The sequence below is a fragment of the Ambystoma mexicanum genome, chromosome 4q (assembly GCF_040938575.1).
Source record: "Ambystoma mexicanum isolate Mex_15411 chromosome 4q, UKY_AmexF1_1, whole genome shotgun sequence".
NCBI classification, from domain to species: domain Eukaryota; kingdom Metazoa; phylum Chordata; class Amphibia; order Caudata; family Ambystomatidae; genus Ambystoma; species Ambystoma mexicanum.
The window spans coordinates 445,614,438-445,642,233 of record NC_090928.1 but is presented as its reverse complement, the minus strand read 5'-3'; the positions used below and the strand labels follow the sequence as shown (position 1 = coordinate 445,642,233).

General features: G+C 48.2%; 1 protein-coding gene across 1 annotated transcript in view; it reads left to right on the top strand.

Moving 5' to 3' along the window:
- The window catches only part of LOC138467255 (uncharacterized), a 1,232,016-nt gene that overhangs the window by 305,230 nt on the left and 898,990 nt on the right, over positions 1-27,796 (top strand). Inside the window, exon 7 of the mRNA XM_069607273.1 lies at positions 8,671-8,811. Within this exon, the coding sequence (XP_069463374.1) occupies positions 8,671-8,811 (141 nt within the window). The remainder of the gene's footprint in view (positions 1-8,670; positions 8,812-27,796) is intronic.

Below are 27,796 nucleotides of genomic sequence, written 5' to 3'. Positions count from 1 at the left end.
AAATGCTTTGTGCATCTAGATTCACTTTTGTGAATGCTCCCACGCATAGAATGAGGGCTGGGATGTGGTGTGCTGGGGACATCCTTTGATAGTGGTAAATGGCTTTGGCAGTATTTGCGGCAAAAATTAATGGAATTATTACAATGCACATAATTAGGCCCATGATATTTTATTCTTTTGAGGTCAATAAAGCAATTATCTTGTCAAGTAATCATAACACCTACCAATGATATGCAGTGGTAATATAAAAATGGGGCCTGTTTAAAATGTGCGTAAATGTGGGCACTATGACCTGCAAAAGGCTTTCTTACCACGAACATCCATCTACTAGATCCAGTCTCTCATAGTCTACTGGTTATACACTACTGCCAGGGGCATATCTTAGCCAGAATATTTATGGGTATATTTGTGATGAGATTTTCCAACTGGCAATGTGGGAAACGGTATGTAGTGGCTTGTTTAGTTGCATAGTAGTCTATGTGCAAAGTAGCTTCCGTTTAAGAAGATGTTGAACTCCAGCAATGTTAACAAACCCCTGGCCACTCTTGCCATATGGGGTCATTCTTTCATTTCCACTAATTTGTGGAAGGTACCACAGCTCCTGTATCGTCTGATCGCAGATAGGAGATTTTCTGCTGATTCCATGTTGCTCTATTACATTGTAGTGACGTGTAATTTCCCTTTGTATATGTGCAAATGTACAAGTAGCAGATTGTCATGGTGATATGTGTCTAGAGGCCAGGACTTGTGGAGTATGTAATATTGGGCTTTGGATAGCAACGCAGATCTAAAGAGAGGGTACCACAATCAAACAGTTTTAAGTATTACTCAATTTCATGAATGACACCTCCATGATATATGAAATGATATGTCATTTGTAACGCGCCTGTATGCATGTGTTTCTCGGCGCTACAAGGCAAGGGAGAGAATACAAATGAAGGACAATGTTCTTACTAGGCTTTGTGTCATTCAGATCATGCAAGTGCGAGAAGGAGAAGTGCAAGGGAAAGGGAGAGGGGGAACTTCCTGGGAGGGGGAAAGGGAACAGGGCAGCAATGCTCAGAGTAGTGCAGCCAGTGCAGCGCAGCTCTGGGTAAGTGTAAGGAGGCAAGGGACTGTAGAGGTTACAGCCCCTAAGCGCGGGGTAGGCCTGGAGGCAGTGTAGGAGTGACTGATCAAGGGAGTGCCTGGTACCCAGTGAGACTCTGAGGGTAGCCAAGCACCCAGTCATTGCAGCAGGCAGGTCGATCAGGTAGGTCAGCAGGGGAGGGAGAGAGAAAGAGAAAGCAGCGGAGAAGAGGAAAGTTTTGAGCTGCTTCCAGAACTTCAGGTGATCTGGCTCAAGTTTGAGAGGGACAGGGGGGGCATTCCAGAGGGAGCCACCTGCAGAGGAGAGCGGTCTACCACCAAACTCTTTGTCGAGAGAAGAGTCTGACCCTTAGCGTGTTAGAGGTAGTTGAGCGAAGGGTTCAAGAAGGAAGGACTTTAAGAAAATCACGTTGGATGCAGTCCGGGCCCCAGTTTCAGTAAGCCATGTGGACAATGCAAAGGGTCTTGAACTTGTTCCTTCTAGCCACCAGGAGCCAGTGGAGAGATTTCAGGTCTGAAGAGGTCTGGTGCCTGGGTATGAGGCCAAGGATAAGTCTTGCAGTCCTGTTCTGGATTAGTTGCAGATGGTGGAGAGTAGAGGAAGGCAGATTGAGTGAGGCTGTTGCAGTAGTCCTGCCTAGAGCTGTGGAGACAGGGAGCTTCTGGGGGAAGGGGAGAAAGGGCAGAGTTACTTAGAGGAGGTGAGGCTGGTAGTGGGACTTCTTGGCGACATCCGAGATGTGAGGAGAAAATGAGAGAGTGGAGTTGAAGATGACGCAAAGGTTTTTTGCCTCACATGAAGGCAAAGGAAGAGGGCCAAAGGAGGGCAGCAAGAGAGTGAGAAGAAAAGCGGGAGCCGGGGTCCCAATGAGAAGGATCTCCATTTTACTGGCATTAAGGCAGAGATTGTTGGAGGTACCTCTCTTGAAAAGGGGAAAATCTTCCTCTGGACCAGCCCTTGAGAGCATAAATTACCCAATTCAGCCCAAAATACAGGTTCTATCGTGCTGAGCAATGAACTCATGCTAGTGAAAAATGACACCTTCAAAATACATTTAGCATTTATTAGACAAAAAGCATAAACAGTAAATTTAGCAGCACTTTGGAATTCAAGTTAGGGATGATTACAAAGCTCATTAGAGCAATCACAAAACTTAGAGAAACTACAAAACATAGAGAAAACTACACAACCTAGAGAAACACAGTCTTATGCCCCTTTAAGATGGTATCATCAATCAGCGCTGGAGACCCTGATCATCTTAAGCTAGCTGCTGCCAGCCCCGCTCAGATGACAGCGCTGCAGGGTGCCGCAAAGAGCCTCAGGTTCCGGGCACTCACTCTTGCTCGGAGCAAGTCCGCGGATCGATCTCCTACCAGTTCTGGGTGCGTGCACCTTTTGTGCTCTCATGCCGTCAATCAACATGACGCACAGTTCCAGAACTTTCCCTGTGCAAAATGTAGGTTTTCTCATGGAAAAACCCAACTCTCTCTGAGATGCTCTCTGCTCGCTCCTATCCCTCCCTTGGAGCCCTCTCTGCGAAAGCACTGGAATGTCCTTATCAGCGTGTGGGCAAGGCCGTACCAGGCCTTCTCAGGCAAAGAGGATTTGTTTATGAAGCACGGCAGAGCCCCGGCTAAGAGAAGGCAGAATATTCTAGGAGAAGCCGAAATCAATTAACCCCATGTGAGCAAGCTCTAAAAGGTATGCACTCATAGCTTAGTGTCCATAGCGCTTAAAAGATTGGCTGTCTATGCGCTATATAGGTGCCATAATGCTCCAAACACTCCAATAATATCCCTATTAGCTACTGAACTGGGGCCTCCGCCCTGCCTGTCTATGAACAAGGCATAATGTGACCTACCACCCCTATGAGGCCTGCATATTCCTTGAAGCTCACTAATGCGTAATGGAGGCGCTACATTACTTTCAGCATTTAGCACATACTTTGAATAAACTATTGGCTTCCAGCTGCTAATGCTGTCATCTGAAGCCCTAATTGGCAAGTATGGCACTTTGCATTACACAACAGGTGCCCAATGCTGAATCATGGATAGACAGTCAGGAATGAGCGAGGAAGGAAAGGAGGCTGAGCGGAGCCTGAAGGAGAGCTGAGTGCCATCCGCATAACACTGAAAGTTAGAGCAGAGGGTAGAGATCAGGTGGGCCAAAGGGGCCAAGTAGATGTTGAAAAACCAGGGTGAGAGGATAGAGCCCTGGGGAATGCTGCAGGTGGAAAGAGTGGTGGTGGAGAGAAAGGAACCAATTTGGACCTGGGATGGGAGGTCCAAGAGGAAGGAGGTCAACCACTCCAGGGCCTGACCTGTGATGCCCAGGTTCTCACAAAGTCGATTGATCAGGATGGTGTGGTTGACCATGTCGAAAGCAGAGGAGAGCACAATGAGGATAGGGTCTCACTCCGAAAGTGTGCTTGTGCACATATCCTTCTTACCTTTAAAAATCCCCAAAGTATTTGTGTCTTAAAAGGAGGGTTTTCTGGAAATCCATTAGAAGGTGTGCCAGAGTCTCAATTACAACTTCCTGTAAGCAATATTTAAATATCTCATTCTCTATTCGGTTGCCTGATCTAACCTCCTCCACTTCCAGAGTTGAAGTGAGGTTAAGTCTAAGGGCCTCATCACGAGTTGGACGGTATTCCCTGCGTAATATCCGCCGATCGCTATTTGCGTTAACACCGCGCTGTGTGGGGTAAACAATGCCAGATCAAGAGTTGGAATGCATGCGCACACGGCCTTGGCATTATCGCAAATAGGGTCCGGTGTAAAATGTGGCTGTGAACCCGAAAATCCAGCACACATTGCGCTGCCATTGAGCTACTGTGCTGTTAGCGCCGCAGGAAACACGTCTCTGCCGGAACGGGAAATAAAGCGGTGGCCATCTTAGAAATCACAATCCGCCGAAAATCGCAGCCCCTGTAAGCCATCCACTTCTAAATATCCAGAAAAATGTCCCAGGAGCGTACCAGGGGCAAAACAGTCTAGGACTGGATCAGAAAACCCAGGGTCTCTGACCAAGAACTTGCTATACTTGTGGAGGGCGTCCTGGGCCATCAAGAAGAGCTGTATGGGCCACAGCAGCATAAAACGAGTGCACAGCGGCGAGCACAGATCTGGAAACAAGTGAGCCAGAAGGTGTCAGCGGTGGGCCATGTCCCTAGGGACAGGGAGGATTGCCGGAAGCGGCTGAATGACTTGCGGGTCTGTGGGCTCCTGGCCCAGCACAGGAGCGAGAGCATGGGGACTGGAGGGGGGCCACCACCACCACCAGAGCTGACACCTTGGAAGGAGTAGATGACCACGCTAGTAGACATGGGCACAATCGAGGGAGTCAGAGAAGCGGAGGCAGGCACCGGTACCCAGGAGGCTGTAGGTGAGAAGCCCCACCCCCTTTGAAAATGCATAATCTTGTTAGGCCCACCCCTCCAAACCCAGTGTGAATGTATGTGTTTGCAATGTGTGTGATGCATCGCACCCACCCATGAGTGCTCCCTTGTACCACTGTACCCTAGTGCCCCCTGGTATCATGACTAGCCTGACGTACCTACAATGTATCAATGTAAGCCCCAAGGGAAACTGATCCATGGCCAGGCCAGAGGAACGTGATTTATGCGTGCGTATCAAACCCCCCCTCATGCACAAGCACCATGGGAGCTATGCATTCACAACAGACATTTGAAGATGACACACCAACATGTCCGAGCAGTGTCCCTCCCCTATAGCACGTTCCAGCAATCACAACATAGTGAATAACAAACATGTAATGGCCAAGCATGATACAAAATGTGCCCTAACCCACTGTAAGGCAAGAAATGCATGATACAAATGTAAGCTGGCTTCAACTCATACCACAGCCTGCGTACCCTTCAGGCACGCAATGATCATCGTAGGGCAATGTTGATGCGGAAGAAGCAGGCACATCCAGCCACATGCCCCGACGCGTAGCGACCAGCACTACTACTCGGCAAAGGGACCGGCCTGAGAAGGAAAGGCGCAGGACACATCCGAGGTCAACCCCCACAGCCCAGTGAGACAAGCTCAACATTCACAAGTCTGGCAGGTGTCACCGCCTCAAACGCCGGAAGCCACCAGCAGTTTGCAAGATGCGGAGGCAGCCACCAGTAGGTCAAACACGGATGAGTGCCACACATCCACCGAGGAACAACACTGTGCTCTGGTGTTCTCACCCAGCCACAGTGCCACTCAGGAGATGGGCACACCCCAAGGGTTGCCGGAGCAGGTGCCAGTGGAAACACACACTCCTCATGTCCCAGCACGTGTACGTCATGCCCGTACACCCTTGGCCGTTGTGGACACCCCTTCTTATCGTTCCCCTGAAGGCAGCCCCTCCAACTGCGGCCGTCCCATCAGAGAGGCCGACATGTGCGCTATGTCTGCCGACAGCTCCCCTACCACCCTGCGCAGACCTGTCAGTCCGATCAAAAGCACACCTTACAGACCCATAGTCATGGGAGCTCCTCTAATGGGATGGCTGGACGTCATAGAGGAACGACAGCAGAAAATGTAGGCCATGGCGGTTGACCACAACCGCCACATTAAGGCAATAAGCTGTGCCATTCGTAATGCAGCCAAGACCATGGCGTGTGACAATGCCTTCCCTCGTTGAGTGGTGGCGGGCTGTACAGCAGCTCTGTCTGAATTTGGACAGAGAGTCTGTGAGCTGTGTGAGTGCCAATCTGCACATGCAGAGCAGATGCAGGAGGCAAACAATCTGCTCCACCAGCAGCTGCAGTTTGCAGAAGCAATCCCATCATCTCCATGACACCCACAGAAGGATCCCTGGAGGCTTCTCCCAGGCGATTTTCCCTGCATTATCTCGCACGCCCCTCACCAGAGGAACTTGGACGTGGGAAGCGTCCACAACCATCATAGATGGACATAGCACAGTTGGACTGAGGCCCGGGCACATAGACCCACATGCACTGTTTTGGGGTGTTTCAGGGGTTAGGGGGGATTGTATGCTGGGGTGTTTCAGGAGGAGGGGGGATTGTGTGCTGGGGTGTTTCAGGGGGTTGGGGGAATTTTTCCACAAATAATAAATCCTATTCATAATGCAACCAAAGCTTGGACATTCTTGATTGTGTTAACAAAGTGCTCTTTATTTTACAAGTGATATTTGTGACATGTACCCATCCACCAGATCAAAAATTGTCAATCAATGCCTGTCTGGCCAACCTCTCCTCCATCACCCCGTCCCTGTGTGCATTTGCCCCGGCTACGGCCACATGTTCATCGTCACTCCCATCCCATGGTTGACCTGTGCCTGTGTGGCAGCTAATGCAATGTGCTCATTGACATGGAGCAGCAGTGCATCCCGCACCTGTCCCAGCATGGCAGTGAAGGTGGACTGGGCCATACCATGTATCATGGCAACAGTGTGTTGGAAGCTGCCAATCCCGATGTACTGTAAAACGGACACAAGGGTGACAAGTGGGGGCACAGCGGTGTTGATGGCCATACGGCTGCCTATGTCAGCCTGGATTGTGTCCAGCAACTGGGTGATGTTTTCCCTGTCCAGCCTGTGGTCGGTTACCAACTGCCCATCAGTCAGGGCCTGGGGTGTTGGCCTGGCCCTGGGGATGGTTTGCTGCCTTGCTGGCGCTGGTCTCCACCTTCTCCTTCTCCTCATCCCCACCCCCCTGTGCTTCCAGGGCCCTGGGCTGGTTGGCAGGCCTCTGTAGCTCCAGGTGCAGCAAGTACATGTCCACCTCAAGGATCCCGGCTCCAAATGGAAACATGGTGAAGGTGAGGGGTCTGGGCCATGGGTGGGTCTTTTGTAGGCCTCTTGTGTGCATTGTTTTCACCTGGGCCCTTATTGCTGTCTCCTCCCTGCTCGTAATGGTGACATGGTGTTGGTGAGGGTGTGTTGTACATGGTTGGGTCTTGTGTAGGCCTCGTGTGTGCATTGTTTCACCTGGGCCCTTATTGCTGTCTCATGTGTTCTTTTACCTCCAGCATTTGGTCAGGGGTATTTTTGGCGGTATTACTGCCAGTTTTCCGGCGTTAAGAGCGCCAACGCTATACTTGTGATGGCTCTGTGATAGAACGTTTGGTTGCCGGCGCTGTTACAGCCGGCGATATTAAAGCCCATGGTATTACAGCCAGCTTTACCAGTGCCGGCTGTGATGGCGTCGCCGGGATTTGCAGTCGTGATCGGGCAGAGCGGTATTGGTTGAGCTAATACCATTTCCGCCGGATTTAAGGGTTACCGCCCAATTTGTGATGACCCCCTAAGTTATAAAAACAACAGCCTCGATTTGGGGCAGGGCCATTTTTTAATATAGAGCTCTACCATATAGAAGGGCTTCTCTTGACGAATCAGATTAATTATACTCTCTCTTGTATGGATGTACGTTAAAAAAACATACCCCAAAAGATCGAATTACAAAATCATGGAGCCCACTTGCCTGTATTTTGTAATTCAATCTTTTGGGATTTTGCCCGTTTGTTCCTCACACTGCCTTTAATGTATGCAGGTGACACCCCCGCAAACGCTGCAGCCCATAATACTGAACTAGTGGAGGGGGGGACACCCCTGCAACCCCTTATCCCCTGTTCTACGTGGATAGAAATTAAGGCTTCCAAGATAGATTCTGGGACCTTCCAGATTTTCATTTTGTTCTAGAGAATGTGTCTATTCACTTTGTAGAAGGCTGAGGAAAGATCTATGGAGGCCACCTATAATGGGCTCTTCTCGATCCTCCCAATCATCAACAGGAGTGAATGTAAGAATACCTTACGCTGAGTATCCAGGCCCTTGCGAAAGACAGAGTTGTTTTGTCCAACCTATCTACATTACTTGTGCGTGAATTAAGGGCCCTGTGTATGACTGCAAAAAAGATTTTACGTCCTACCTCGAAGAGGGCTATTGGTTGGTAATTGAGGGGTGACATCCTATCACCCTTCTTGAAAATTGGTATCAAGAAGGTCGTTTCCAAGAAACCTGTTTACACTTTGTTTTAAGTATGTTCTGGAATAGCGTGAATAGAATGTCGGCCCACAATTTACAATCCAGCTTCAGTAAGTAATTCGACAGTCCAACAGGGCCCGCTGCTCTAGATGGTTTAGCCTTAAGCATCAGTTGTCCCATGTCATCGATGTCCATGTCTACATCTCAGGGAGCATTGTTAAATTGACAATCCACCCATTTGTGTGAAAAATGCAATTTTCACATTTCCCCACATATTTGGTCGGTGGAAATTTGAGAAAGAAACATTAATGCTCATTCGTCTTCAGGCATACAAGTTCGCAGAAGACACACATATGTGCACTCCCACAGTGTAGGTGAATTTGCCATGTGTCTACGTGTGAAGTAGACCAATGTCAACGGGGCCTTTGTGAAATCCAAATCCAAAATTTGACGTGAACACTAGGTATATTGATTTCTACTTTTTTCTTAAATCTTTGTATGTTGTCGTTTTGTATTGTGTATTTAAAAGTATGTGCCGGGGATTGGTAATTTACGGAATGTCCAAGAACACGACCCTATGAAAAGTGCTGGCAAATTAGGCCGTTTTGATAATAAAATACTGTATTTCTTTGCAGGCTCCTGATTCGGGAACACTAGGGCGTCCTACCAATTTGGTCACTGATGTTTATGTGAAACCCTCAAGCAGCAACCCACCTGTCTACAAGCAGAGACCAATCGGTATTAGTGAAAATGAACCTCCACGTCAAACCACAGCAGTAACTATTTTTCTTTGGCTTTTCGATTTTATTGTAACATATATTGTATGTCAGAAATTTTCGAGTAGCACTTAGAAATCGTAAATAATATCAATTTAAAAGCCATACAGTTCTTCCATTAAGCACTGCGTGATACAAGCAGTGTGAGGACAAGAAGACAAAGTAGGTATGAGGTTCATAGGACAGATACAAGTTGAGGCAAGGTCCATAAAATGGGGTGTTCGGAAGTGTACAATCTGTGTGGTGATATGCATCAGAGTAGTGCAGATACATCCATGCATTGAGGGCTGAGGGCTGAATCCAGAGAGTGCAAATCAGAGAGAATAAAAGAGGAAAGCAACAGAAGCCAGGGCCCAATTCATAATAACGTTTCATTCACAGGTGTGGCCGGCGCACACTGCTAGTGGATGAAACACTTGCACTATGTGGGTGTGCAAATTCACAAAAATGCATTTTCCCACTAACATGCCTTGTGCATCTAGATTCACTTCTGTGAATGCTCCCACGCATAGCATGAGGGCAGGGGATGTGGTGTGCTGGGGACACGCCTCCTTTGATAGTGGTAAATGGCTTTGGCAGATTGCGACGAAAAATCTTGGAATTATTACAATACACATAATTAGGCCCATGATATTTTCTTCTTTTGAGGTCAATAAAGCAATTATCTTGTCAAGTCTTCATAACAACTATCAATGACATGCAGTGGTAATATAAACATGGGGCCTGTTTAGAATGTGCATAAATGTGGGCACTAAGACCTGCAAAAGGCTTTCTTACCACGAACATCCATCTACCAGATCCAGACTCTCATAGTCTACTGTTTATAAACTACTGCCAAGGACCTATCTTAGCCAGAATATTGATGGGTTTATTTGTGATGAGGGAACAGTATTTATTGGCTTGTTTAGTTGCATATTAGTCTATGTGCAAAGTACCTTCCGTTTAAGAAGATGTTGAACTACAACAATGTCAACAAACCCCTGGCCACTCTTGCCATATGGGGTCATTCTTTCATTTCTACGAACTTGTGGGAGGTGCCATAGCTCCGGTATCGTCTGTTCGCAGATAGGAGATTTTATGCTGATTCCATGTTGCTCTATTACATTGTAGTGACGTATAATTTCCCTTTGTATATGTGCAAATGTACAAGTAGTAGATTTTCATAGAGATATGTGTCAAGAGGCCAGGACTTGTGTAGTATGTAATATTGGGCTTTGGATAGCAACACAGATCTAAAGAGAGGGTACCACAATCGACAGTTTTAAGTATTGCCCAATTACATGAATGACACCTCCATGATATATGATATGATATGTCATTTGTAACTCGCCTGTACGCACGTGTTTCTAGGCACTACAAGACAAGGGAGAGAAAACAGATGGAGGACAAGACAAATTTTCTTACTAGGCCTTGTGTCATTCAGATCATCCAAGTGTGAGAACGAGAAGTGCAAGGGGAAGGTGGAGAGGGAAGTTCCTGGGAGGGGGAAGGGGAACAGGGAAGCATTGCTCTGAGTAGTGAAGCCAGTGCAGCTCTGGGTAAGTGCAAGGAGGCAAGGGACTGTAGAGGTTACAGTTACAGCCCCTAAGCACGAGGTAGACCTGGAGGCAGTGCAGGAGGGACTGATCAAGGGAGTGCCAGGTACCCAGTCAGACTCTGAGGGTAGCCAAGTAGGCAGTCAGTGCAGTGGTCAGGTAGGTCAGCAGGGGAGGGAGAGAGAGAGCATCGGAGAAGACAAACGTTTTGAGCTGCTTCTGGAATTTCAGGACATCCAGTTCAAGTTTGAGAGGGGCAGGGAGGCCATTCCAGTGGGAGGCACCTGCACAGGAGAGAGGTCTACCACCCACTCTCTGTCTGTAGAAGCGTCTGACCCATAGAGAGTTAGAGGTAGCTGAGGGAAGGGCTCGAGAAGGAAGGTATTTAAGAAGAGAGCGTTGGATGTAGTATGGGCCACATCCCCACTAAGCCATTTGGAAAATGCAAAGGGTATTGAACTTGATCCTTGTAGCCACCAGGAGCCAGTGGAGTGATTTCAGCGCTGAAGAGATCCGGTGCCTGGGCATGAGGCCAAGGATAAGTCTTGCAGTCCTGTTCTGGATTAGTTGCAGAGGATGGAGAGTAGAGGAAAGCAGAATGAGCGAGGCTGTTGCAGTTGTCCAGCCTAGAGAGAACCAGAGCTCTGGAGACAGGGAACTTCTGGGGGAAGGGGAGAAAGGGAAGAGTAGCTTAGAGGAGGTGAAGCTGGTAGTGGGACTTCTTGCCAACATCTGAGATGTGAGTAGAGAAGGAGAGAGTGGAGTTGAAGATGACACAAAGGTTTTTTTGCCTCACATTTAGGCTAAGGAAGAGGGCCCAAGGAGGGTGGCCATAGAGAGAGAGGGAAAGCGCGAGCCAAGGTCCCAATGAGAAGGATCTCCATTTTACTGGCATTAAGGCAAAGATAGTTGGAGGCGCACCAATGCTGAATCGCGGATAGAATGTCAGGAATGAGTGAGGAAGGAAAGGAGGCAGAGGGCTGCCTGAAGGAGATATGAGTGTCATCCGCACAACACGGAAAGTTAGAGCAGTGTGAAGAGATCTGGTGGACCAAAGGTGAAAAGTAGATGTTGAAAAACCAGGGTGAGAGCATAGAGCCCTCGGGAATGCCACAGGTGGAGAGAGTGTGGTGGAGAGAAAGGAACCAATTTGGACCTGGGAGGGAAGGTCCAAGAGGAAGGAGGTCAACCACTCCAGGGCCTGACGCGTGATGCCCAGGTTCTCACACAGTCGATTGATCAGGATGGTGTGGTTGACTATGTTGAAAGCAGAGGAGAGCTCAAGGAGTATAGGGTCTCACTCCAAAAGTGTGCTTGTGCATATATCCTTCTTACCTTTATAAAGCACCGAAAGTATTTGTGTCTTTAAAGGAGGGTTTTCTGGAATTCCATTAGAAATTGTGTCAGAGTCTCAATTACAACTTCCTCTAAGCAATATTTAAATATCCGATTCTCTATTCGGGTGCCTGATATAGCCTCCTCCACTTCCCGAGTTGGAAAGAGGTAAAGTCTAAGGGCCTCTCACGAGTTGGGCGGTATTCTGGCGTAATTTCCGCTGAGTGCTATTTGTGTTAACACCGCGCTGTGTATAGTAAACAACACCAGATCAAGAGTTGGCGTGCATGCGCACACAGCTTTGGCATTAACGCAAATAGTGTCCGATGGAAAAAGTGTCTGCGAACCCGAAAATCCAGCGCGCATTGCTTATACCGTCGAGCTACCGCGCTATTATCGCACGCTAATAGCGTGCTCTAATAGTGCCGCTGGAAATGCGTCACCGCCAGAACAGGAAATAAAGTGGCTGCATCTTGGAAATTACAATCCTATGAAAATCGCAGCCCCTGTAAGCCATTCATTCCCGAAAATCGAGAATAATGTCCCAGGAGTGTACTAGGGGCACGTCAGCCTTGGAAAGGGTCAGAAAACCCAAGTTCTCTGACCAAGAACTTGCTATACTTGTGGAGGAGGTCCTGGGCCATCAAGAAGAGCTGTATGGGCCACACAGCCAGAAGGTGTCAGCAGTGGGTCGTGTGCCCAGGGACGGGGAGGATTGCCGGAAGCGGCTGAACGACTTGCGGGTCTGTGTCTGTGGGCGCCTGGCCCAGCCAGAGCATGGGGACTGGAGGAGGGCCACCACCACCACCAGAGCTGACACCTTGGGAGGAGCAGATGACCATGCTAATAAACATTGGCACAATTGATGGAGTCAGAGAAGCGGAGGCAGGCACCGGTACCCAGGAGGCTGCAGGTGAGAACACCCCCCTTTAAAAATGCATAATCTTATTAGGCCCTCCCCTCCAAAACCCAGTGTGAATGTATGTGTTTGCAATGTATGTGATGCACCGCACCCACCCATGAGTGCTCCCTTGTGCCACCGTACCCTAGCACCCCCTGGTATCATGACTAGCATGAAGTACCGACAATGTATCAATGTAAGCCCCAAGGGAAACCGATCCATGGCCAGGCCACAGCTACGTGATGTGTGCGTGCATATCAAAACCCACCTCACGCAACGCGCCATGGGAGCTGTGCATTCACAACAGACATCTGAGGATGATACACCAACAAGTCCGAGCAGTGTCCCTCCCCTGTAGCACGTTCCAGCAATCACAACATAGTGAATAACAAATATGTAATGGCCAAGGCTGATACAAAATGTGCCCTAACCCACTGTAAGGCAAGAAATGCATGATACACATGTAAGCTGCCCTCAACTCATACCACACCCTATGTACCCTACAGGCACGCAGTGATCATCAAGGGGCAATGTTGATGCAGAAGAAGTAGGCACATCCAGCCGCATGCCCCTACATGCATCGACCAGCACTACCACTCCGCAAAGGCACCAGCCTGAGAAGGCAAGTCGCAGGACACATCCCAAGTCACCTCAGTGCGGCCCAATGAGACTGGCTCAACGTTCACAAGTCTGCAGGGTGTCCCCACCTCAAACGCCAGAAGCCACCAGGGGTTTTCTGGATGTGGAGGCAGCCACCAGTGGGTCAAACACGAATGAGGGCCACAAATCTACTAAGGAACAACACTGTGCACTGGTGTTCTCACCCAGCCAGATTGCCACTCAGGAGATGGGCACACCCCAAGGTTCCCCACAGCAGGTGCCAGTGGAAACACACACTCCTATGTCCCTGCACGTGTACGTTGTGCCTGTACACCCTTGCCCGATGTGGACACTCTTTGTTATGGTTCCCATGAAGGCAGCCCCTCCAACGGCGGCAACCCCATCAGAGAGGCCGCCATATCCGCTGACAGTTCCCTTACCACCCTGCGCTGACCTGTCAGTCTGATCAACAGCACACCTGACAGACCCATAGTCACTAGAGCTGCTGTAATGGGATGGCTGGCCGTCATAGACGAATGACATTGGAAAATTGAGGCCCCATTAAGGCAATACACCGTGCCATTCATTGTGCAGCCAAGACCATGGCGAGTGACAATGCCTGCAGCCGTAGAGTGGCAGAGGGCTGTGCAGCGGCCCTGACCAGATTTGGACAGAGTCTGTGAGCTGTGTGAGGGCCATTCTGCACATGCAGAGCAGATGCGTGCGGCAAACGATCTGCTCCACCAGCAGCTGCAGTTTGCAGGAGCAATCCCATCATCCCCCACGACACCCACAGAAGGATCCCTGAAGGCTTCTCCCAGGCGACATTCCCTGCGCTATCTCTCACGCCCCTCACCAGAGGGACCGGGACGAGGGAAGCATCCAAGACCTTCAAAGATGGACATTGCACAGTTGGACTGAGGCCCTGGCACATGGTCCCACATGCACTGTTTTGGGGTGTTTCAGGGGTTAGGGGGGATTGTGTGCTGGGGTGTTTCAGGGAGGAGGGGGGATTCTGTGCTGGGGTGTTTCAGGGGGCAGGGGGAATTGTTCCACAAATAATAAATCCTGTTCATAATGGATACAAAACTTGGACATTATTGATTGTGTTAACAAAGTGTTCTTTATTTTACAAGTGATATTTGTGACATGTACCCATCCACCAGATCAAAAATAATTGTCTATCAATGTCTGTCTGGCCAACCTCCCCTAACCTCACTCCATCCCTGAGTGCATTTGCCCCGGCTACGGGCACATGCTCATTGTCACTCCCATCCCCATGTGGTTGGCCATCAGCATTGGGGGGCAGTGGCACATGCCTGCGACAGTAGATGTTGTGCAGCATGGCAGAGGAGAGTGCGATTTTGTCTGTGAATTACGCACAGGAGCCATGAGCTATATGTATTGCGGGTATCCAGAATCACCTGCAGGGGAGAAAATGTGTACATTAGGCTTAGGTAGGTTCAGTGGATGTACAAAGCTCAGACATCATTCACATAAGCATCAAAGTAATGGATGTGTTCAAAAGGTACATGCCATCTCATTGCAATGTTGTCATACATCCTTCACCTTTTGGTATATGCATGGGCTGAGGTATACATGCAGCAGTGTATCAAACAATAGGTTAATGGTTATGTGCGTCACACTCATGCTGAACAAGTACAGTGTTTTTCAGATTGCTACTTTCATTATGGTGTGCACTGTTCAAAGTGCAGCATTTCCTTTATGGGGTACTTACTGCATGCACCACCCCTGTGTCTAATTGCTACAGTGGTCCGTCCCTTACTTGAGGATGAGGCTGCCCTTATATCTGCCTGTTCTCCTAATCTCTTGTTAGGTGATGTGTTGTGGCAGTCGCTATGGCTGGTGTCGCGTTCGCTACTTGGCACAATTATGTACATTTGGCCAGGCATGTGAATGGCCATTCAGGGGTCACTATCTCAGGGATGGTCATAGCCATGACTCCAACTACTCATGTACGGTGGTTTTGTGGATGTGCCTATATTTGGACTCTATTGGCATTCCTTTGTGGTGGGCAGGGTGGGATATCTCTTAGGTGTCAGGGTGAGGAGCAGCACTGAAACACACATCAGATGCATTGTGGTAGTTGTGTTTCCATGTGTGATTGTCCTTTCACAGATTAAGTGTGTTCTGCTGTCTGGAACGTGTGCAAGGGTTCTCGTGTGACACACATGCATGGAAATGGATGCAGTACTAGTGTTGGCTGTGTCTCCTGGTGGCATGCAGGGATTCCTGTGTGTCTGCTGTAAGGGGATTCAATTCAGCACTACAGCTAAGTTAACGCCTAGTCTAGAATACTGAATGAAAACCCTTATTGATATATCTTTATGTCCAGTTCATGCGTTCTGGATGACTACCCCTATATAACACCCCTCTCTTGGAATCCCCCTGACCCCACTGAGCCAAGAAGTAGTTCTGTTTTGCAAGTTTAAAAGGTTTATTTGATAATTCAAACAATAGATATATATCACCCTTATAGTAAATTAATAATTGAAGATCACACTTAATCTGATATGATAAATATTAACAACGGAGAATCTGGCACTAACACGCTTCTCTATAATCAATAAGGAGTTGACATGAAATGGATAAGGTAGCACACTGGTAAATAGGTACAGAAGTATAATGTGGTAGAGAATGCTTTATAAGGTTCAAGGAAATGCAAGGTTGAATGAATGAAATGCAGTATAGAAAACAACTTGATATGATTTCAGCAAAACAATGTAATCACTTTTCTCTGGCAATCCCCTCCCCCCTTTTATGCAATGCAAGGAAATGGAAGGAAAACACACAGTTCTCAGAAATGCAATCAAATGTGATTCAGTTCACCCCAGCAAGCTTAGACTACAGAAGTTTGAAAACACAGGCCCAAATTGCTTTGATATGTGCTGGCAATGAATTGAAAAGTATGCTAAAATACTTTTAATTCCCTTTCAGAGGTTCAGGGTGATTGGTATCTAGTTAATATTAGTCCAGGCTCACACTAGCAATGATGCAGGGATAGTTAGCAGGTTAAACGAATTTCTGGCAATGGAAGGCAAGCAGCAGCAGCTTTTTACACGTGAAGAAATTTGCAAATCGCGGCAAAATTCGCGGATGCGCCAAGCGCTATTACAGAGGAACCACAAGGACTATCTCTATCGTTTTGGGGTCCTAGGAAAGCCTAGAATCTCAGCTTCCAAATAGAAGTTACTGCAAGTCTCTAGCACAAACGGTTGCGGAGATATGAGCGATTGAATAAAGGTCGTTTTTCAGATTTGAAATTTTAAACGCACACTTTTTCAGCTTTAAAAATGATGGCAGGATAACACAATTGCTAAGCTGCAGTTCTACTTAGGTTAAAAATGGATTGAATTATATTATTTTAACTAGGAGATTGGTTCTGCACAGTTTTCTAGGTACTCACACTATATTCTTGAGTGAAATGGGCCTCATCACGGATCTGGTCAGGGTTTTAAATTCGCCTCTGGTCTCTGCACTTCACAGTGATCTGGGTCAGCTCTCTCTGGTTCTCTGGTCTGGGTCTCTAGTTCTGGATAGATTGAAGTCTCTAGTTTGGCTCTCTGGAGGTTTGATGGAGGTAAAGCATGGATTTTTCCGGCAGAGCGTCCCGCTGCAGATGGAATTGAAAAAGTCCCTATCTGTCCTGTCTGTCTGCTTTTATGTGTTTAGAATGTGGGTGTGTTCTAGCATCACTGACCCTACCTCTCTCTCAGCTTCTAATTGGTCAAACTTCCATTTATCATTTGATTGGGGAATGAACTGTGAGTCAGAGTGATGTCATTTTACAGCCTGCAGAAAGTCCACTCCTCCTGTCAACTTACACACAAATCTAGATTTGAAACAAATACATGTTTGCAGAGGTACATATTGTTTTAAAATCATATGCACCCATCATGCATTACAGGAGGTATCCCCTGTTCAAACTCTGCTCTTCCTGGGAGCTTGCATTCAGAAATGGCACATATTTCACTTTTTAACTGATTTTGCAATTTCTGACATTGACCCAACTTTACATACATGTGCGCAGGGAGTACGGACATTAACTGATGAAGTTTCAGATTTTTAACATGCATACATTTAGAGTTATCCCCACTTTTCCGCTGACACCCCCCTGAACATACCACCGGTTCTAAAAACCTCTTAAACTGTGGGCAGAAAAATCACAAGAATTATGGTATCATTTATAAAATTTTCACATGTCCGCTCTATGAGTTATTCATCTTTTTAAAGTTATGTTCTGGCTCCAAAGGGGTGTGGTTTACCCTCAGCACAAGATTGAATTTCTGGTTTTTCCAGTTCTGCCAAGCCAGCTTGCTCTCACAGGCAGTGCCCCTCCCCTTTCCTCAGGAGGAAGCCACTTTTTACGACCATTTACGACTCCTGCCAATAAAACCTTTGCCTGAGCCAGGACAGGGCTTTGTTCACTTTCCTGCAGAGCACAGGTAATTCAATTATCAGATAGATGGCATATCCTTAGTGTGAGCAGCAAAAGGGCAGCTAGGCCTGGGAACACAGCTGTGACTCAAGTTTCACTCCTGATGGGGGTAGTTGCCAGGCAGAATTCAGTTCCTTAAGCCAGGTTTCAGATAAAATGTCACTTTTTGTTCCCCAGTTCCTGCATTCAAATGAAACTAAACATTTTTACATATGCAGCTAGAATGCTGATTCTAAGTGCAAAACTATGACATTTCAACAGTTACAAAGGCATGTGACACCAAACATAGGTCACTCATTTAATCTAAACATTTTCGATTTTAGTGTCTTTAAATCCAGTGCAACTTAAACTGCTGCAATCCACAGCTCAGCCAGTCTTGTTATAAGCATTGTTCTGGGCTCTTCATTTCCCAGATTTTGTAGGCACACAAAACTCCATTCTACCAAATGTCTGCTGGTGTTCAGTGAATATTTTGCACATATTGCAATGTTTGAAATAGGCACTTTGGCTTGCCTTCAGAGAAACACAGGGTGGTTTTAAACTGCCGGCTTTTGGATAGTGGTGAGTACTGGTACTGCACCCATTTTTGGGATTTAAGAGAATGAATTCCCAACAATTCTAGGTTGCATTAGGCAATCAGCATTGCCATTCCCAATGGTTTCAGACTACTGTGCGGGTAGTCCAATGGTGATTTTAAAGCGCTTTGAAGCTAACCGGCGCTACTGTTTTTCCTTTGGCAACCCATTTCCCTCATGGCAACCCGGCCTTTCATTCTCGCACTGGTGGGTGGCAAGTGAGGCAACCATTTTGGTGGGCGCACAAACTGCGCAGCTTTCCTGGATTTTGGAGCACATGTGGGTTTTCCGCCATCTTGAATTTTCTAAGCCCACAGCACCAATTGTTGTGGCATGATAGCTTAAACGTGGGTCAGGACACCCAACAAGTCCCCCCCACGTGACTGCCCCTTGACTTTGAGTCGATGGGGAGTCGCGTGCACAAGGGTTTTGACCCATGCACCGGTCTGTCCGCATAATCTTCTTCCTCTTCTGTAGATGGCACAGTTCAGCATCTTCTTCTCCATCCGGTACTGATCGATGGGTTCTCCTCGCCGGTCCTGATGTGAATATTGGGCGGTCCACTGGGCCCATTGGATCTTCGTTCCCGGTCTTCGGATCGTCCTCCTTGGCCAGTCTCAAGGTCTTCTTTCTCCTAGGACGACAAAGGAAGAGCGGCAATACCTACTCATAGACGTTTTTCCACCACTGTTGAGATGGTGGGATAGCATATGCATTTCATCATGACGAAACATTACATTCTTATTTTGATAAAAAACAGTATAACTAAGAGACAGTTTCATGCAAATCACAATATTTTAGAGACTAGATGTGGTATGTTTTATGATTGGAACTGAATTAGTCTGAGACAGTACCCGCTAGGATTCCAGAGGATTCCTCCAGTTGTTGCAGAGTGTGCCTGGGATGGCAACATTTCAACTGGTTTATGTGTACCCACTTGTCTTCCCCCTCTGCCGAACCGCCTTTGGGGATGCGGATCTTGTAGGCCACAGGGGAGATCTTATCGACGATCTCAAAGGGTCCCTTCCATGTAGGCAAAAATTTGCGCTGCTTGGCCTGGTTCCTTTGGAAGTTGTATAGATAGACCCGGTCTCCCACCTGATATTCCTTCCTGGAAGTTTTCAGGTCATAATGGGTCTTCATGCTATCAGCCGATCTTTCTAGATTCCGCTGAGCATAAGCAAAAGCATGTTGGAGGTGTTTCCTTAAATTCTCTACATACTCATGAGTAGTGGAGGCATTTATCAGTGTCTGCTCTTGGGTCCTGTAGAGCAAATGCTGAGGAAGCACCATCTTGCGTCCAGTCATCAACTCAAATGGTGACATTTTGGTTGCAGATGAAGGGGTAGATCTGATGGCCATTAGGACCAGAGGTAATCGGATATCCCAACTTGGCCCAGAATCTGCCACAAACTTCTTTAATATGCTCACAATTGTCCGGTTATATCTCTCTACTGCCCCAGAAGAAGCTGGTCTATAAGCAATATGCAGCTTTCTCTTGACCCCCAGTATCTCCCACATCTTTGTCATTACTTCACTGGTGAAGTGGCTACCTCTGTCTGACTCAATCCTTTGAGGTAGACCAAAACGGGAAAAGATGTGGTTAATCATCAAGGCAGCTGCAGTTTCTGCCTTGCAATTTGGGGCTGGGAGACATTCCACCCACTTGGTAAACAAGCATCTCACAGTCAACATGTACTTATTCCCCCTAGCCGAGCGAATCACAGGGCCTACAAAGTCGATTTGTAAATCTGACCATGGGAGTGTCATTCCCCTCTTTTGTAAAGGTGCCCGGTGCGTGAGGGATGATGGCTGAAATTGTGCACACACAAGACACCCCTTCAAGTATTGGTCGAGGTCCTGCCCCATGTGTGGCCAGTATACAACCTCTCTTAAGATTTCCAATGTTGTGTGAAACCCCCTATGACCGGCGGTGGCCGCATCATGGGCGTGACTTAACATCAGGCTTCGGAATGAGGTAGGAACCACCCACTGGTCGTGGCCAGCTTTGGATTTCCTTACCAACAAACCGTCTTGGATCCGGAACATTTTTGGACATTTCATCAACACTCTTAGGTCCTCTTTGCCAATGTAATCGGTATCCGTCAGGGGAAAGTTCTCAGGGTCCTCAAGGTGCTGGTAAAATTTACCAATTATTGGATCCCCCTTCTGAGCAGTAATCAAATCAGCATCAGGGGTCTCCTTACTCCATTGTGCAATTGAGAGGTCGTTGTGAGCATTTGTCTGGGACCTAGTGATGGCAGTGACCTGGATTTCCCCCAACAGGGACTCAATCTCAATTAGATCCCCTTGGATGGCCCCGGTTTTGGCCAGCTGATCAGCTAAGTCATTTCCAGTTTTGTCTGGTCCCTCTACTTTGGAATGACCCTTGATCTTTTTCCAATAGATGGTCATCTCATTCGATGTGACCAGATCATCAATGTTTTGGATCAACTTCCCATGTTTCAAGGGTTTGTTGCTAGCACATAACATGCCTCTGGTTTTCCAATTAACCAGGTGCTCCACGAACCCGTTCCGTACATAATCCGAATCTGTGATTATGACCAGTTCGTGGAGTTGATGCTGGACAGCAGTGAGGATGGCCTGATGCACAGCCATCAATTCTGCCACCTGACTACTTCGGGGACCAATTTTGTATCCAGCGGAGGGTACTGGGGACTCATTCACCCATGCATTCCCTACGCCAGCCACCAGTTCTTTCTCCCCGTTGTTGTCAACATGGTAAGAGCATCCATCCACATACACAGTGGGCATTCCCTCACACTTGTCTTCTTCAAAGACTTTGTGGGGGGAATTAAGGTATGCCTCCATGTTGTCCTTTATTTTTAGACTTTCGTCCTCGAGACAGTTTTCTCTGGCACAATCATGCAAGTCAGCCAGACCTTGCGCGAGGGGACTCTTCTTGTTTTGGCCATATCGAACCTCCACAGGAAAGCCTTGCATTGACAGAATCCAGGAAGTAATTCGGGAATTACTCACATTTCCGGCCCGGATTCTGTCACTTTGGAGATATTGCAGAGGCTGGTGTGGAGTCTCCACTATGATGTGTTCCCCCTGGATAAACGGGCGGTAATTCTTCAATGCCCACACCGTTGCCAGGAGTGCCTTCTCACAATCGTTGAATTTTTCCTCCACAGAGGATAAAGTTTTGCTCGCATAGGAGATTACTTTATTGACCTTGTCATGCTTTTGATATAATACTGCCGTCAAGCACGTATTAGAGAACCCTGTCTCCAGGAAGAACTCCTTGTTTCTGACCGGGTAAGCTAGGCAAGGCGCTTGTGAGAGGCTTCTTTTGAGTTGTTTTACTGCCTCGGCTTGTTCTGGACCCCATTCCCACTTGACCCCCCCCCCTTCAGGAGATGAATCAGGGGTCTGGTGATCTCTGCGTAGCCCTCAATGAACTTTCTGCTGTAATTAGTCAGTCCAAGGAGGCTCCTTAGTTCCCGCAGAGTTGTGGGGTCTTTCAGTTTCTGAAGTGCTTCCACTTTCTTTTCCTGGGGACAGAGACCCTGAGGAGTAATCTCATGCCCCAAGAAATTAACACGGGTTCTACACCACTATGCTTTCTGAAAGGAAAGTTTTGCTCCGGCGGCCCTCAACTGTGTTAGAACATAACGGATCTCCGCTATGTGTTCCTCAACAGTTGAGCTTTTGATGAGGACATCATCTACATAAGCCAGGTTACCCCTTGCACCCTAGTCGGGCATGGCCTTGTGTAGAAAAATGTTGAATTCATTGCCGGAGTTGAGGTATCCGAAGGGAGTCCGGGTCCATGTGTACTGCTGGCCCCCAAAGGTAAAAGCCAGTTTGTATTGGTCCTCCCTGCTGACAGGCACAGTCCAGTATCCATTGGTCAGGTCTATTGCAGTGAATACCTGTGACCCCTGGATCTGGGCCAGCCCTTGGTCAATGTAGGGAAGAGGCCATCGGGAAGTGTGGACCCGTTTGTTGAGCTCCCTGAGGTCGGCGCAGAGTCTCCACTGGCCGTTTGGCTTCAATATCCCCAGCACCGGATTATTGAAGGTGCTGTGGACTGGACGGATTATTCCCCGGGACTCAAGGTTCTTAATTATTTCAGTAAGGGACTCCATTGATGCGAGAGGCAAGCGATATTGCTTCACAAACACAGGAGTCATGCCAGGGTCCGTGGGGATTGTTGTTGTGTGGATGTCGGTGCGACCACAGTCATATGAGTCTACCGCAAAGAGATCTTGGAAATCCAAGAAAACTTGTTTCAACTTTTGCTTTTGTTCCGGAGTCACACAGGCATCAGCTAGGTTGACTCTCTCTTCCACCATCTGCCTGAAGCCTGGAAAGACTTCTGGTTTGGCTATCTCCGCGGCCTCCTCCAGCTGGGTGGAGAAGTCCCTGGTCAGAGTGCTGATTTGGACTGGAGGCTTCAGGTGGGAAAGGCAGCCCTCATGTACCTGGAAAATCACCTCATCCCTCCTGAAGTCACACGTCACATCTTCCTTACCATAGGGGCAGGAAGTGTACACCAGGAAGTTCCCCCCATGCCGGGTGAAAATCCTGTCTGGTGTTGTATTGTCCTCACTGTCACTGTCAACACAGTCCTTGGGGATTGGTCCTAACAGTTCATTTACAAGATCAATGGAGAAATGTCGGTCATCAACCGCCATTCCAATAATGGTGCCTGCGGCTAGAGTAATACTCTTTAAGTCGCTGTTATCCACCTCTATTAGAATGGTGTCATGTTCTATGTTGACTAATGGAGTTGGGTTTACCCCCAACCCTTGCTGTTGGAAAGAAGCATTTAGATGTATGTAAGCATCAGGGTTTTTCAACTCTTGTCCCCTTTTAACTTTCACTTCCAGGGAGAATTGTCGGGTCCTTTCTGGGATGGTGACTTCCTCTTTAATCTGAATTTCAACTGCATAAGGTAGCAATTGAGCTGACCTTAATGCTTTTTCTGGATCATCAAAGCCCATGGGATTATCCGCTAATCGGGACCAAGCTTTGAAGTTTATTAGGTCCAAACTAATGGCAAAGCGATTGAGAATGTCACTGCCTAAGTAAAAGGCGGCAGGGACGTCTCGCACGACCCAACAATTATGGACAATGCTCTTGTTGCCAATGGAGATTTTGAGCATACACCTGCTTGGCAGGAGATGTTTGGAATTAGGTGCTTCCAGGTCCATTTCCCATTTGTCTATCAGTTTGAAGGTGGGAATGGCTGGATCTTTTGGGAGTTGGCGAAACATGGCTTCGCTGATGAAGCTCTTACCGTTGTTCACACACACTCGAGCGAGAACAGAGTCCTTCCCATCATTTAACTGAACAGGGATGAACAACTGCTCTCCAATTTGCTGAATATCAGCCAGGCTCTGAGCTGATTTCACATCTTTCTGGACTATAGGAGTGGGAGTTTCAGATTGTGGATTGGTATAGAATTTCAGAGTGTTTCCTTCCAGCGTGGAATACCACCTTAAACTGGAAGGAAGGTTGATTTTCAGAAATAGAGAGGACCCCCCATCACTAGTCTGTTGTCCTACTGCTATTACTGTCACGTCTGGAATTTGGCTATTCTGGAAGTGAAATTCTACTTGGTCAGATTTTTGTTCAACCATGTGGCAGGTGCCGTTTAAACTAACATGGTTGACACTCTGTTTTAATTTTATTGGTCGGCTAGTCTGGGTCCAGAGGACCTTGTTTACACAATCTATTAGGGGTGACAACCTTCTCAGGAGGTCATTCCCTAGTAAACAAGGGGTGCCCTCTGGGGTCACAACTATGACCGGGTGTTTCAACTTATGTCGCCCAATTTTAATGTCCAAATCTGCCGTCCCCTCGACGGGAATTTCCTTCCCGTCAAATTTCTGCAGTTGTCCAGGAAGAGAGGTGAGAGGAATTTGGTAATTCTCTCCCCTTCCTGCATTCAGTTCATCAAAGGCCCTTCAGGACAGAAGGGTAGCTTGAGATCCAGTGTCCACCAGTGCCAAAATTGTACCCTGTCCCTGTACTTGTACCGGGGCATAATATCTTCCCTCCTTCTCCTCAAGGGGGCACAGATAATGTACATTTTTGGACAACTGGTGGGCTAATTTTCTGGTTTTGGACATCGATAGCGAAGAGATTTGGGCAGAATTCTGTGGAGAGTCTTGGGAATCTGAAAGAAAAAGTTGGCAACTGGAGATCAGAGCCATTGTGGGTTCCCCTGGTTCCGGTTCTGGGCTGCCCCCCCCTTTTTGGAGGCAGTCCCCAGGATGGGTTTGAACCAGGGGATTTTCTTGCTGTTGGTTCTGGGATGAGATGGTGGGCGGCGGTAGCTCAGTCTCCACATCTCCCCAGTCTGGATTTGCATCCCTAGGGACCCATTTTTCTTTGGGGGGAGTTCCCCCCTCTCTGAAGGAGAAGATCCTTTTCCCAGGATCCTCTGAGGATCCCTCTCCCTCAAATTGGAAGATCTGTACCTCCTCCTCAAACTGAGTCTGTTTGGGTCTTTTGTTTCTCCTACCCCCCCTCTGCTCCTTAGGAGGCAGACTTTCAGGGGCAAGAGATTTCGTTTCCGGTTCCTGGGTTTCCAGGGGCTGTTTACAAGTGAGGAAGGAAGCTTCCTCCAAGGCTTTACACCCCCCTTCCCTTTGTGCCTCCTCCCTGGGAACCGGTGAGTTATCGGGGTGCTGCCCCCGTCATTGTTCTCGAGCACCAGGTCCAGAGTTGGGTGCGTTCTGCGCCGGCACGCCCATCTGAGGGTTCTGCTGAGCCCTCAGTATGTGACCCAGATCCCGCGCCATGTTTTGAACCTGGCGCTCTAACTGGGAAACCCGCTCAGGCTGATACGGGGCCCTGTTTTCTCCCCTGGGCTGATCCCGGGAAGGGTAGCTGTCCCTCCTCTGGTAATACCCCGGGTTGGGAAGATTTGGGTACCCCTCCACCCTTGGCCTCCCCTCTCCCGGATTCAGTGGTCTGGGCTCAGGGAATTGGGGAAAGAAGGATGGATGGTTTTGGGGCTGAAAGTCGGGTGGATATCTGGGGAAAAAGTTCTGCCCAGGGTTTGGTAAATTTCTGCCCTCCTGTGGGAAGTTTGGAGGGAAGTTCCCTGGGTTAGGTGCTTGGCTGGATCCCCCCCCTTGGGCTGGAGGAGTCCACACATAACCCAGGATGGGTCGATTTCCCTTGTAACGGGGACTTACATAATCAGGAGAGCGAGGGACCCCATTTGTGGGGCTGCCTCCTTGGCTCCCGGTCTGTGACTGGCCCGAAGACCTCCTGGGCCTAGCATTATTAGGTGCAGGTAGGTTTTTAGGCCCCCCCATCTCCAAATCCAAAACGGGGGTGACCTTTACCTCTGCCACCTAGGCAGCAGCAGGGGTGCTGTTGGCTTTGGGGTTTTTCTGGGCATTACTTTTGCTATCTATCGGTTTCTGCACCTCATAGATCCGGGTAGCCTGTTCATTGACCCAGTCTAAAGATCTTTTCTCGTGAAAATCCCTCACGAGCTGGGTCATGATATATTTGGGCAAGGCATGGAAAAACGTATTAATAAATTCCCTGCTATCCGTGCGCACCCTTCTTGTGGTCTGTGCAAAAGCACGCTTTAACTCCTGCACAAATTCTTGTGGGGCCTGATCCTCCCCACATTGCAAATTGTAGGCTGCCTTGCGAGCCTCTTGAGGATTTCTGTGAACAGAAAAATGTTTCAAGATGGCCGCCTTATAGGTGGACCATCTTAAATGATTTTGGTCCTCCAGCCCCGCAAAGAAACTGGAGTATTCCGGGGAGAATGTCCACTTTACATATTGAATACAGCTTTGGCTGTCCTTCAAATGGAAAGTCTCCATCATTTGTTCAAACAACTCTAAGTGCTCCCAAACAGAATACTTAGCGTTCTTATGGTAAGGCGTGATGACGCTCCTGATCGCCTTAATCTGCTTTAAGGGGTCCTTAAGCAAGGCCCTTTTTGCCTTATTGGCCTTTTTGGTTCGGGTAACCCTTGTCCATTCATCCTCGGACTCAGAGGCACTGCTCCCAGAGGTTCCCGTCTGATCTTCCAGGTTTTCCCGGATTCTGCGAGCCTGGGAATGGCTGGCAGAATGTGGGGACCTGGTCTCCTGTGTCCTGCGCAGTTCAGAGGAGTCTTCAGATTCCTCCTTGCTGCCAGGATTTGATGGGTACCCCCTCCACTGACCTAACTGGGCAGAGGTTTTCAGGATGCCCTTAATGGGCCTACTCTCCTGGGGTTCCCCACTGAACTGTACTGTACTTGGGTGCCCATACCCGGATGCCCACCCCTCCATTCCTGAGTGGTACTGGCCTATGAGCCCCATACTTTTAGCTGGATAGTAATCTGCCATCCCTGTGGCCCTGTGCTCATGTGCACCAGGGGACATGGGGGTGGCAGAGTCCAGGGACTGAGAGGTATGAGGGCCTCTGGTACTAGGGCTCCTGAGGTTATGCTCCGGAGTTTCCATTTCCCAGCGAACCTCATCTCTATCCGCCCCTGCTCCCTGTTGCAATGCAAGAGCCTGCATTTGTGCCTTCAGTTCCTCTGTTAAGGCCTTACTCGACTCTATCAGTTTCTCCTGCATCGCTACCTGTTGCTGGAGCCTATCATTGTGTTGACAGAGGGCCTCATTCTCCCTCTGTGCTTCCTGGTTGGTCCTGGAGAACTGGGCCAGTCTTTGCTGCAGGAGGTTTACCTCCTGGGCAATGTCCCTATTGGCCTGCTCCTTTCTTGCTAGAGCATCTTCCACCCTTCTGGTGTGCTCTACCAAGTTCTGGTTTTCTTTTTGGAGATCACCCAGCCCCTGGAGGGCCAGGTGATTTTCTTCAATTTCCTTTTTTAAGTGGCAGACTTCCTGGCCTATGGCGTCTCTTTCCTGACTAAGAGCCTGCATTTGTGCCGCCAGGTCGTCCCTTTGCCGTTGAAGGGCACCAGCTTTTTGGCGCTCCTCATCAAACTCTGCCTGGGTATCCAGGTCTTTCAGAATCAGTTTATTGCTCTCCTCTTTCTCTCTGTCTAGTTGGATTTGCAGGGTGGCTACCTGCTCTGTGCATGCCCTGTTGAAATTGATCTGTTGCTCCAGCTTTTTCTGGTTCTGCAGTAAGGAGTCCAAACTGTCTTGGTGCTCCTTCTGCAGGGCCAGAAATCGGGTATCCTGGTCTGTCTTTTCCTGTTGTAGGATGCCCATATCCTCTTTTATTTTAATGATATATTGCCTACTATCATTTTCTGCCTCCTGGCTCCTCTGCAGCCTCTGCTCAGAAGAGTCCAGATCAGATTGGGCCTTCTGTAATGCCATCTGTTGCCTATTTGCCAGATTTTGGCTTTCAGCACATCTATCCTGCATGTCTCCCATATATAGGTACAGGTATGCTGCTATCCTGGCAATCTTATTGTGTTCCTCTTTGGCTTTAGGAGCCATATATAGTTCACTCAGGGCCACATGTAAGGGACCCTGATCTCTATATATATCTGACCCTGTTTCAGTGACCTGTTGTGTGATGGCCTGCAACCACGCATCCTGGCCCTGTTCGGTCCATTCACCTCTCACAAATAGCTTATGCAAGAGGTGCTCTCTGGCTATTTTCATGT